The sequence below is a fragment of the Heterodontus francisci genome, chromosome 7, assembly GCF_036365525.1.
Source record: "Heterodontus francisci isolate sHetFra1 chromosome 7, sHetFra1.hap1, whole genome shotgun sequence".
Taxonomy (NCBI): domain Eukaryota; kingdom Metazoa; phylum Chordata; class Chondrichthyes; order Heterodontiformes; family Heterodontidae; genus Heterodontus; species Heterodontus francisci.
Genome location: NC_090377.1, coordinates 115584363 through 115597818, shown reverse-complemented (window position 1 = coordinate 115597818; position 13456 = coordinate 115584363). Strand labels below are relative to the sequence as shown.

General features: G+C 44.6%; 1 protein-coding gene across 6 annotated transcripts in view; it reads right to left on the bottom strand.

The window, feature by feature from the left end:
* Positions 1 to 5694: 5694 nt before the first annotated feature.
* LOC137372254 (putative methyltransferase DDB_G0268948) overlaps positions 5695 to 13456 on the bottom strand; it is a 48485-nt gene continuing 40723 nt past the window's right edge. For all 6 annotated transcript variants that reach the window (XM_068035953.1, XM_068035956.1, XM_068035954.1 and 3 more), the window contains 2 exons: positions 10182 to 10319; positions 5695 to 5932 (listed from right to left, as the gene is read on the bottom strand). In XM_068035953.1, the coding sequence (XP_067892054.1) occupies positions 5800 to 5932; positions 10182 to 10319 (271 nt within the window). In that variant the 3' untranslated portion in view covers positions 5695 to 5799. The remainder of the gene's footprint in view (positions 5933 to 10181; positions 10320 to 13456) is intronic.

Below are 13456 nucleotides of genomic sequence, written 5' to 3'. Positions count from 1 at the left end.
GTGACCACCTCCAGAAATTTGCTATCCATGAAGTTCCAGCCTCGTGGATGCCCCGTAGTGACTCCAGCTGCCGTTCAAGTTCCAAAACCCGGAGACAGAAATGCACCTCTTCCCTCACTGTGCTGAATTCCCTGACTCACCAAATTCCCCGAGTAAGTACTCTGTCAAAGCAGTACTCTGTTGAACTGGAGTCCATGCTACTTACTTTTAAAATCATCTACAAAAATAACATTTTGGAGATTATCATGAAAATATAGTTTCAATGAATCCTGTACATTATTCCAAATGCTGAATTTCACAAGCACTAATGAAGAGCTTTATACTGTTGGGATTTTGTAATTATCAGTGGAATTTCCATTTTTTTCCCCTTCTTTACATCTCTCTCATGTGTAGCCTAATTTGAATGTGCAATTATCTGAATATCTCAACGGCCAAACCTAAGGACTTTGGGGACTAAAATGTACCATCAGAGAATCAGTACAAACCGGGGATCAAACCCTTTCCCCAGTAAACCATCAGAAAAATCTGTACAGCTGGGATTGGAGCCTTTACCCAGCAAACCATCAGAGAATCAGCACAGACCTGGGATCAAACCTTTTACTCAGCAAACCATCTAGTGGGAGAATGATTAAAAAAGTGACAACTTCTGTTGGGTTTGTGGGCTTTGCTTTGTGGAGTACTTTTGTGTTTGGTGGGGTTGTTGATCCAGTGAAGGTTTACTCTGTGGGCTGACAGTGGGTTAATTAAATATTGGAACATTAACATATTGAATATCCATGGTGTAACATGGCAGCTGAAGTCAGGGGGAACATCCTCTATCTAAGAACAGAGCTTGTCTCTTCTAATCTCTGCTATCCTATATAACTCAAGTTCCCACTGTATCTACTCGTGTGTGCATTCTGGCTGCTGCTCTTGACCACATCTATTATTTCTACCTCTCCTTCTTTCCTCCTGTTTTCTCTTGGGACCTTGTCTCCTGCCTCCTCCCCTTCCTGACCTCCCAGTAAAACCTCTTCTCATTTCTCCTCCCTTGGTTACTTTGTCCACCCTAATCCCTACTCCAACCCAGCACAGTTTCTCTGCCTTCCTCCTCTCCTGCTACACTTCCGAGCTTGAATTCCCCTTGGATAACCCACATCTTCCCTCTGTGCCTCTCCTTGTGTTCCCTGAAGTGTTCATTGAGGCACTCACTGCTGTCATACATGCTATCTGCTTGTGATGTTACCTGTGCCTGGATTTGACTTTCTGTCTTCCAGGATTTTGATCAAGACTCGATCTTTATCTTTAAATTGTTGTGATGGAGCAGCAACAACTGCCCCATCCTCCTCTCTTAACCTTCCCCCAGCAGGGGGTTAATCTCATCGACCTTCTTCCCATCCTGTCTGCCCCATTCGCACTATCTTGTTGGACTCTGCCAGCTCATATCATTCCGATCCCCTTGTGCATCACAATACGGATACTCCCCACCCTTCCAGAGCCATGGGAGAGGTGAGAAAAAACAGCTGGAAATCTAGGCCGTTCAGGGCAGAAAATGTCCTGAACATTCCTCTCCAATCTCTTCAGTCAACTGAAAGCAGTCCAGGAGATCACAATGACCTTGATTTATACTGTAGGATACCAGCCTACTGTATGAGGTGATCTCCAGAAACAGATCCAGCTCGAGATTATATCCCATCTCTGGTCCACCCACAGGAGAATGCCATATCAGGAGAGGGGATAGAACCTGCCGCGTTAGCCTTGAGTGCATCTCACTGTCTAACAGGTATTCAGTTTTGAACACTGAGGAAGTGATGCTTCACCTGGGGAGTGCATCCAGAGCCAAGTCCGTGGTACCACGAGTGTCTCAGCTGCACAGGGCGGTACAGGGAAGACTTTAAGAGCCATAACGACAAGTGATTCAATAGTCAGGGGAACAGACAGGCGTTTCTGTGGCCGCAGACGTGAATCCAAGATAGTGTTTTGTTTCTGGTGCCAGGGTCAAAGATGTCACTCAGCGGCTACAGAGCATCCTGAAGGGCGAGGGTAAACAGCCAGCAGTCACGGTTCACAGTTCACGGAACCAACGACATAGGGAGAAAGAGGAATGTGGTCTTGCTGTCAAAATTTAGGGAGCTCGGGATGAAATTCGCAAGCAGGACCTCAAAAGTAGTAATCTCTGAATTACTCCCAGTGCCACGAGCAAGTGAGTATAGAAATAGAAGGATAAGACAGATGAATGCATGGCTGGAAAGATGGTGCAGGAGGGAGGGCTTCAGATCCCTGGGACATTGGGACCAGCTCTGGGGCAGATGGGACCTGTGCAGGCTGGATGGGTTGCATCTGAACAGAGCCAGGACTGAGTTCCTTGCGGGACGTTTTGCTCGTGCTGTTGGGGAGGGTATAAACTAGTTTGGCAGGGAGATGGGGACCTGAAGGTCGACTCAGCTAGGACAAAATCAGAAATTAAAATGGAAGGCGGAAAATTAATGAATGAGTCTGGAAGGCAGAGGAAACCAGGATTAGAAAATAAAGATTTTGGCAGTGCTCAAGGGTATCTATTTCAATTAAAGGTGTCCAAAGGAAACCCGACCCGAGCCTGAATGCCGGACCCGGAAGTCCGACCCGACCCGAACCTAACCTAACACATGTCATCGGGATCCTTCGGGATCGGGTCAGGTAGCAGGCCTTTACCCATGTACTGATGTAAAGACCTGCTACCCGACCTGACCCCTATTACAGAAACATGGCTGAAGGAGGGACAGGAATGGCAGCTCAACATTCCTGGTTACAGGATTTTCAGACGCCATAGCTTACACGGCACAGCATAGCATACGGGACAAGTGCTGGAAAATGGGATTAGAATATTTAGGGGCTTGATGGCCGGCACAGACACGATAGGCTGAATGGACTGTTTCTGTGCTGTATAACTCTATGACTCTATGATAGGGAGGGAGATAAGAAAGGAGGGGTGGTGGCAATTTTGGTCAAGGAAACTATTACAGCTGTGAGGAGGGATGATATGTTGGAAGGTTCATCAAATAAGGCCATATGGATTGAGCTAAGGAACAATAAAGGGACAGTCACACTGCAGGGAGTGTACTATAGACGCCCAAACAGTCAGAGGGAAATAGAAGAACAGATATGCAGGCAAATCTCTGAGAAGTGCAAGAACAATAGGGCAGTAATAGGGTATTTTAATTATCCCAATATTAACTGGGATAGTTTTAGTGTGAAAGGAATTGTGGGAGCAGAATTCTTGAGGTGCATTCAGGAGAACTTTTTTGCCCAGTATGTAGCAAGTCCAACAAAAGAGGGCGCAGTTTTAGACTTAGTTTTAGGAAATGAAGATTGGCAGGTGGAAGGAGTGGCAGTGGGAGAGCATTTTGGTGGTAGTGACCATAATTCAGTCAGTTTGAACATAATTATGGAAAAGGACAGCGACAGAACAGGAGATAGTGTTCTCAATTGGGACAAGGCTAATTTTAGTAAACTGAGGAGTGATTTAGTGAAAGTAGATTGGAAACAGCTACTTGAAGGTAAATCAGTGTCAGGACAGTGGGAGGCATTCAAAGGGGAGATACAAGGGGTTCAGGGTAAACATGCTCCCATGAAGAAAAAGGGTGAGGCGGCCAAATCTAGGGCCCCATGGATGTCAAGGAGCTTACAGGGTAAGATAAGGCAGAAAAGGAAAGCTTGTGTCCGACGCCAAAAACTCAATACTACAGAAAGCCGAGAGGCGTATAGAAAGTGGAGGGGTGAAATCATAAAGGAAATTAGGAAAGAAAAGAGAGGACATGAAAGAATATTGGCAAGCAAAATCAAGGTAAACCCAAAGATGTTTTATCAATACATTAAGAGTAAGAGGACAACGAAGGAGAGAGTAGGGCCCATAAAAGACCAAAAGGGTAACCTATGAGTAAGAGCAGAAGATATTGGTATGGTTCTGAAAGAATACTTTGCGTCTGTCTTCACTAAAGAGGGGGACGATGCAGATATTGTACTTAAGGAAGAGGGGTGTGAAGTATTGGATGTGGTACACATAGGGAGAGAGGAAGTATTAATGGGATTAGCATCCTTGAAAGTTGATAAATCATCAGGGCCAGATTAAATGTATCCTAGGCTGTTAAAAGAAGCAAGAGAGGAAATAGCAGAGGGTCTGACCATCATTTTCCAGTCCTCACTGGATACTGGTGTGGTGCTGAAGGATTGGAGAATTATTAACGTTGTACCTCTGTTTAAAAAGGGAGCGTAGGATAGGCTGAATAATTACAGGCCAGTCAGTCCGACCTCAGTCGTGGACAAATTATTGGAATCTATTCTGAGAAACAAGATAAACTGTCACTTAGTAAGGCATAGATTAATCAAGGATCGTCAGCATGGATTTGTTAAGGGAAGATCTTGATTGACCAACTTGATCGAATTTTTTGAAGAAGTAAAAAGGAAGATAGGTGAGGGTAGTGGAGTTGATGTGGTCTACATGGATTTTAGCCAAGGCTTTTGACAAGGTGCCACATGGCAGACTGGATAAAAAAATAAAAGCCCATGGGATCCAGGGAAATGCAGCAAGGTGGATAAAAATTTGGCTCAGTGGCAGGAAACAAAGAGTAATTGTTGACGGGTGTTTTGGCGATTGGAGGGCTGTTTCCAGTGGCGTTCCTCAGGGCTCAGTACAGGGTCCCCTCCTTTTTGTGGTGTATATTAACGATTTGCAAATAAATATAGGGGGCACGATCAAGAAGTTTGCGGACGACACAAAGATTGGCCTGTGGTAGATTGTGAGGAGGACAGCTGCAGGCTGCAGGAAGATATTGATAGTCTGGTCAGATTAGCAGAAAAGTGGAAAATGGAATTCAACTTGGAGAAGTGTGAGGTGATGCATTTGAGGAGGTCAAACAAGGCAAAGGAATACACGATTAATGGGAAAATACTGAGAAGTGTAGAGGAAGTGAGGGACCTTGGAATGTCCACAGATCCCTGAAGGTAGCAGGACAGTCGATAAGGTGGTTAAGAAGACATATGGAATCCTTTCCTTTATTAGCTGAGGTATCGAATATATGAGCAGGGAGGTTATGCTGGAACTGTATAACTCTTTGCTTAGGCCACAACTTGAGTACTGTGTGCAGTTCTAGTCACCTCATTACAGAAAGGATGCAATTGCAAGAGAGAGGGTACAGAGGAGATTTACAAGGATGTTGCCAGGACTAGAAAAATGCGCCGATGAGGAAAGATTGGATAGGCTGGGGTTGTTCTCCTTAAAACAGAGATGGCTGAGGGGAGATCTGATTGAAATGTACAAAATTTTGAGGGGCCTGGATAGAGTGGAGGTGACGGGTCTATTCACCTCAGCAGAGAGGTCAGCGATGAGGGGGCAGAGATTTAAAGTGATTGGTAAAAGAATTAGAGGGGAGATGAGGAATACCTTTTTCACCCAGAGGGGTGTTGGGATCTGGAACTCACTGCCTGAAAGGGTTGTTGAGTCAGAGACCCTCAACTCATTCAAAAGGAGTCTGGATATGCACCTCAAGTGCCGTTAGCTGCAGGGCTACGGATCAAATGCTGGAAGGTGGGATTAGAATGGGTGGATTGTTTTTCGGCCAGCACAGACACGAAGGGCCAAGTGACCTCTTTCTGTGCCTTAAACTTTCTATGATTCTATTTCTATTCTATGCCTTTTATTCAATAAAAACTGACTATAATTGAACCACACCGAAAGTATTTTTTAAATTCCTTGGACAATCCGTTTATTTATGCCGTTTTCAAATTGGATCCATTTCTGATTAAATCCTGTCCTGGGAGAGTCAGAGGGTCTTTTGATAGAAGTTAGTCTGTGTCACAAGAAGGATTCTGGGAGGAAGGCTGTGAACATCTCTCAGGTTTGCTCGCCAAGAGGCAAAAATATTTGACACTGAATTCCACGGCGGTTTCACTGGACACTCCCATGGCCTTCAGAAGTCTAGAGGGAGAGAGGGAGTGAAAATTAAAGTTTAATCTTTTTTTATTAATTCAAGGGATGTGGGCATCACTGGCCAGGCCAACATTTATTGCCCATCCCTAATTGCCCTTGAGAAGGTGGTGGTGAGCTGCCTTCTTGAACTGCTGCAGTCCATGTTGGTTAGGTACACCCCCATGTGCTGTTAGGAATGGAGTTCCAGGATTTTGACCCAGCGACAGTGAAGAAATGGTGATATGGTTCCAAGTCAGGATGGTGTGTGACTTGGAGGGGAACTTGCAGGTGGTGGTGTTCCCATACATCTGCTGCCCTTGGCCGTCTAGGTCGCGGGTTTGGGAGACGCTGTCGAAGTAGCCTTGGTGAGTTGCTGCAGTGCATCTTGTAGATGGTACACACTGCTGCCACTGTGCGTCGGTGGTGGAGGGAGTGAATGTTTAAGGTGGTGGATGGAATGCCAATCAAGTGGGCTGCTTTTTCCTGGATGGTGTGGAGCTTCTTGAGTGTTGTTGGAGCTGCACCCATTAAGGCAAGTGGAGAGTATTCCATCACATTCCTGACTTGTGCCTTGTAGATGGTGCCTGGAATTTTACGCCATCCGGCGTGGTTGGTCAGGCAGCCGAGGACCGGAGAAGCCGTCTGGCAAAACCAGGCAGTCTCCAAGCATTCCAGGGTGGCCCTCATGATCGGACACCCAATGCCTGATGGAGGGCTGCCCCTGCTACCCCAACTACCCCCAAGACACAACACGACCCCCTTCCCTCCAATCGAGCTTGCCTCACCAGGGCCCAACCGATTACTTCCGGCGAAGCAACCAAAACTTGCCTGCTGTCGCAGCTCCCAGGTATCCTTCCTTCATGCTGGGCTGCAGTCCCATCTGTGGCCACAGCTCCCAGTGGCACTGCTGGGACCAAGAGCTGCCCGCCCGTTGATTGGCCGGCAGCACTATTAGGTGGGACTTCCTACCTCAAGCGGGTGGAAGTCCCGCCTCACACCAATTGAAGCCCGGGAACCCGCAAAATACAGGTCGGATCCTTTTAGTCCATCCGCCTACCCTAAAATTTCAGCTGGTATATTCAACTTATAGAAAACAATGTGAAGATGTTGTGGTGGAGCCCATCAGAGAGACAATAGAATCACAGCCTTATACAGCATGGATCGTGACCATTCAGTCCATCGAGCCTGTGCCGGCTCTTTGAAAGAGCAACCAATTAATCCCACATCCCCTGCTTTTTCCCCATAGCCCAGTGAGGTGTGTAGACAGAGATTGGAACCAGCAGTGACACATGCAGGAAATCTAAGACCACTGCTTGGTGCCCTGATGCCACTATCCACCTGTATTCGGCATCAGTTCACCCCACCCTTTATCTGAAGTTAGAATGAAAGGAGAAAGTTTAAAACCACACAGCAAGAGGCAGAAAGTAAAGCTGTGGTGAGCAGAAAATAATACAAGCAAAAGTCTGAATGTTCCTTTAGCTTCCAGTAAACAGTTACTTTGAAATGTATGTTATCGTTGGCGATCAGAGCCCACTCGCTGTGGGAAGCTCCATTCTTTCTCAGCCTGCAGATGAAAACGCCTTTTGCGGAAGAATGTTACAAAGGTTTTGTTTAACTGTGAAAGCTACCTTTAACAATTGGGTGACGTGGTGTCGCAGTGGTTAACACTGCAACGTCACAGTTCCAGTGACCCACGTTTGGTTCTGGGTACCACCCGTGCAGAGTTTACAAGTTCTCCCTGTGACTGTGTGGGTTTCCTCCGGGTGCTCTGGTTTCCTCCCAAATGCCAAAGACTTGGAGGTTGAAAGGTTAAATTGGCCATTGTAAAAAAAAAAATTGCCCCTCGTGTTGGTAGGTGGTTGGAGAATTGAGGGAAGGTGGGGATGTGCGAGGGGGAAATAAAAGGGATTAGTATAAATGGATGGTTGGTGTGGATTCGGTGGGCCGAATGGCCTGTTTCAGTGTTGTTTCTCTCTCTCTCTATGATAATCATTTGGCACCTGATGAAATGTTGAACAGGAAATTGACATAACATACTGGGTATTTGCAGGCATGTGTCATCGAATTCCTCTATCTGATTCCTGTATTATATTATTTTACAACTGCAAGTATGGGGTGGGTTAGCTCAGTTGGCTAGGCAGCTGGAGTGTAATGCAGGAAAATTCCAGCAATGTGGGTTCAGTTCCCCAACTGGCTCAATTATGTCACGGCGTCATGGAGACCTGGCTTCTCGCTTTACCCCACGCTTGTGAAGTCATGACTCTCAAGCAAAACATCACCAACTGTTCCCCTCTAAGGCGGAGTGATACCTTTGGGACTACAGCTACTACAACAATTACTAGTCCTTCTGTTGCTGGGTCTGATCAGAGTGGAGTAAGTCAGGTTAACTAACCTGAGTTTACAAACTGCAGCCTTAATATTCAAACCCCTCACAATGAGGGGCAGGAGATGGTGGGGGGCAGTTAAATCCAGGAAATACATCTGGAACACACTGTGTACATACCCACTTCCTTTAATACAGCAGCTGTTATCAGGACATCTACGTGTCTCACCACCTCCCCAATCCCAGCCCCTCCTGAGTGGTTTGTATCTGCAGGCAGGTGTGGCATTATTTTGGGATACCGGGATGTGTGTAGATGTGATCTGTTGCACCTGAATCAGTATGTGGAATGTGTGATGTATTTCTGTGGAAGATCAGGGCTCAGCCAGGATCAGCCATGCTGACAACACTGTTACATGAAATGGTTAATGTGGCTCAGGAGAGGGAGAAAACCTTTACATTGCGAAGTTGACACGTGTTCCAAAGAGGAGGAACCCATCAAGATAGAGTTAACCACACGAGGACATGTCTGTGGGATGAGGGATGGAAATTCCAAGTCTGTGTGAATCCCCAAAATGGATATTTAAATTATCCACACTGGAGATAAAATAAGACCATGTTTTAATTCCAGGTGATGATATGCTGTGTAAAACAAATGGGGACCAATTTGCATGACAGAACAGATTGAGATAGATACATGATGCTGATGAAATAATGTTTTGTGACACCTTTAGATATGTATTCAGACTGTCGGGGGATGGGCAGTGTGGTGGACTGTCAGGAAAGGGTTAATTCTTTGCATTAACACTCGTTTTTATGTGAGTTTCTGTTGGCAACGTTCAATTAGAAAAAGGGATTTCAGTCAGAATATGTTTCAACTGATAAGGAGATTCACCAAGAGGCCACAAACTGTTCATTGACCTTGACGGCTGCCATTGATCACTGAGCATTGAGATCTCTCTGGACATGTTCTGCCCATCAAGTCAAGAAGCTATGGCTTCAGGTAGTGACTCGTCTGAGGACAGCTGGGTAATGTCTCTATAGAGGGTCTGTGTTCCTGTCGACAACTCCAGTTGAGTGATGTGATTGACAGTTCAGTCAAGGTGAAGGCTTGGGGAGTGACTCTTGTTAACAGAGTAAGGAAGTACAGGTGTCTTTGGTTGAGACAGGGTAAGTGCTGGGGAGTGGGGAGTGGGGGTGGGGTGCGGTGATGTGGTGTCACCTTTAGCTAGTCAAGGTGAAGGCTTGGGGAATGACTTTTGTTAACACTGGAGTTATTGCAGCTAAGTGAATGAGGTAATGCTATGGGACATGTGACACAAGGCAGGTGGGAAAGAAAGGTTTATGAAGTGGGAGTTAAGAAAAGATACTTCAGAAAACAGCAAGGCTTGGCCAGCAGGTCATCTCAAGCTTGAGAATGGTGAAGTCTTCAGTTACTTGTCCAGGAGGTGTGTAATTATTATAGATAATAGTTATCATTGTCTGCTTAATTTGTATGAAAGTCGCTAAATGCCTTTAAAGCTAAAGATCTTGAGGAATTAATTCTAAACCTATATGTAAGAACACCCATTCCTGAACAGATGGAGTATAGATGTAACCCGTGTATGTTCTTATGTCCATTACTTCACAGAAATCTGTTTAAAATTTGCCCAGTTCCATATTTGATTGAAAGTCAGTCCCCAGGTGCTTTTTTTTCTGATTTAACTGCCCCGCACCCAGTTCAAATTTGTACTCTCTGCAAATTTGATCCGTTTGTTTAGCTTTTCTGAATCTGAGTCATTAACCTGAATTAGGAGCAATAGGGGAACCACCACTGATCCTGGGCAGCCTATGAGGGTCAGTGGAGCTGGGAGGCCTTAGATAACTCCACAGTGTGGTCCAATCAAGAATCATTAGGCAGATCAACGAAAAGGATCTGCTTTTCATATAGCTTTATACCTTTGTTCAGTTCTTTCCAGTGAGGCTTTAGCATTTTCCGGATCTTTCCTCAGATAGGCTTGATATAAACTATCGGCTTTCAGAAACCCAATGATCCACGGGACAGGCATCTTGAACTTGACAGAAATGTCTTCAGCTCTGTAACAATCAATATGCCATTAATGTAAGAATAAAAATTATTGTATGACTTTACATAGTTTGCATCCTTGGAGGGTGTTGGGGTATTTGAAACAGCCTCCAGTATATTCACTTGTTGCTTATTGTGACAAAAGCTTAATTAACAAGCTCTGTTAGACTACTGCTATACATTGTCACGCTCACACAAGGAGCAATAATGAACTAATGAATTAACTTCCCAAAAATAGACACACTTTTTCTACAAGACAAAATGGAGTAAAAGGTCAGGTGACCTCCCCTGTGCTGTGAATATACATAGTGACTGCTGGAGACTGAACCCATCATCATCTCTGGACCAGCCTTGAAGAAAGCATTAGAAATGCTAATGGCCCCACTCAATGTGAATGGCTACCTTTTTCAACTAATTGGACTAATAATGACCTTTGCAGACAGAGAAGACTGCAATTTACACGTCCACCGCCAAAACCAACGGCGGACGTTAGCAATGGTGGACCGCATATAGCAGAGCTGCCGAGAGCGTCAGCACGACGGCTCATTTAAATGGCCGGGGTGGACCGCCCACACCGATGGCGTGGAGGAGTCAGGCTGTCCATCCCCGGCAATGGTGTCAGGCACCATTATGCAGGCACTGACGCCATTTTTAAAGGACTTTGAGCACTTCCGTTTATTTTAACTATTTAAAGTGATAGTGATTTGAAATTGATTCAAAAAAATTTAATATATGTTTCTAGTCCCTCTCCCACCGCCCCCCCCCCAATAACCATTCAATTCATCCCTTGCCCTCTCCCCCCTCAAAATACTTCCCTTGTGCACTTGACCTTCCCCCCAACCACCCCCCGCCCCCCAACCACAGTTTATAAACTGTGAACTTTGCTCCTTCCCACCATCCCCTACACCAATCGATGAGTTTGACCCCGCTTCTGCCAATTTCCCCTATTCCAGCCAAGGAATAGTCCCTGTCGAATACCATCTTTAAAAACTACCTACAGGCAGAGACGAAAGGGTGACCTTTGAAAACTCCCCATCTGAGAGATTGAAACATGATCTTCATCATTGAACTGTAACTGAGATTTACTTAAAGAATTCTGCAGCAAAGCATCCATCCACCTGAAACACTCCAAAGTTTGACTCCAGTGAACCAGGAGGAAAGGAATTAAAGGTCTGCACTGTTTAAATTTTCCTCCCGGGAAAACAAACAAGGTTTCACAATGAACACTTTTTAAAAACCAAGCACCAGACCTAAATGCATGCTGTCCTTTTGTCTCTATCTTTTCCCGTGTGTGAAGGTGAAGTTGTGAATTTGCAAGTTTTTGTTTAATAAAGCTGTGAGAAAACCAAGAATTTTTCTCTTTATTGAGCATTAAAATGCTCAAGGGTTAAAACACAATTCCAATACAAACACTGTCTGCATTCAGTTGAGAGGTGAAAAGGGAAACCACCCCTATCATTTCCTCTCTGTCCGGTTTCAAAATACTGCCTTACTCCCCGAGTGTTTTAAGGGTCAAATAACTAGACAAACCGCAGAAAGTCTCGTTGGTTAAAAAGAAAAATCAATATTTTTTCTACAATAACCGAAAAATGTTCGCCACTTCACCCACTGACGCATTCAAACACACGCACAAACACACACACACACACATGAGAAAAGATACAGGGTAGCATGCAATTGCAGGCCAACTGTTGTAAAAGAATTGTTGTTTAATAATACCTTGAGCAGCTTTCAGGGAGGAAATCTTTCAGCTGTGCAGGCTTGAAATGTTCATTGTCTTGTAAAGGATATAGTGTCACAGGCTCGATGTGGTTAAGCCTCAATCTGAAGTCAATGGTGGAAATCCTGGTTAACTTTCACAAATTGGGAGTTCCAAAAGTCACCTAGCAATTTCTCTGCTGCAGTAGTCAAAAGATGTTATCACTGGGGCTCCTGCTTAGTTAGAACTGTCCCACAGCTATTCTATCAGGAAAAAGACCTTCTCTCTTGTTGTTCTGCCTCTCTCTCTCTCCAGAGAGATACCTTTTAAGGTAGAAACTTGTCAGGTTGTGTTGTCAGTCAGGTGACTCAGGGGTCTCTCCCCTGAGGTGATTCATACAATGTTCCAGGATATTGGAATCGTTGTTACATGATGGCATCTGAATATGGCCCATTTTGATAACTAGTTGTTATTTCACACCTACTATTTCGGCCTTGGTTTTGGAGTCAGTCTGTCTGCAAAAGGCTTTGTTAGCTCCATTCCTGCAGATATGAGCTGTTAGCATGGAATGAGCTGTTATTCATTTCAGTGTGTTTTCCCCAAAACGAATTGAAACATGAATAATGGGTTTCATTTTCAACAGAGAGACATGTTTATTGGCAGTACAGGAGGGGTCAACTGACCTCTACTCCATCTTGTCTGCAGCACAAATGTGTCCTTTTTATGTGATTCAGTCCAACAGTTGACTTTTATTTCATAATATCTCCAGTTCATTTCATATTTCATCACAGTTCCCTTCATGAGCGTGACAAATGTAATATCAAGAATATATCGATACATAATGTTCTGTTTTACCTTTTGTATTAACCCAAGAACTGTTCTGCCTTTGTTGTCAACAGGTGGTAAGTGAAGTAGGTGGCTTCCACTTTTCACCTGTTAACTGACTGCAATCGTGTTTTGTTAAAAATGGTGTTTTAGTCCCTGAATGATTTTAGGGTCAAATAAACAAACAAATGATAGGTTTTCTCCTCGGTTTTAAAAAAAAAGGATGATACTATTTAGTTTAAACAAATCCCGAAATGGTTGCAACCTTCACCGACTCGTACTCGCACACACACGTCCATACACAAGAATAGATTGAGAGAGAGAAAAGAGTAGTATGCAATTAATGTCCAAGGTGATGCCAGAGTTCATGGTTTACAGAATACTGTTGAATTGTCTCGGGAGGAAAGTCTTTTTTAAAAGATACAGGCCTGGATGTTTGCAGTCTTGAACTTGCTGTGGTATTGTAGAGCTCTAGTAGTTAAAATCAGCCCAAGGTTGATGGCATGAACTTGGTTTACCATCACAGATGGAGAGTCTCAAAGTCACTTTGTAATTTCTATGCTGTAGTGCTTATTCAGTTCTCGTTCAGTAGGATTCTTTTGTTTAGCTGGAGCTCCCTGACAG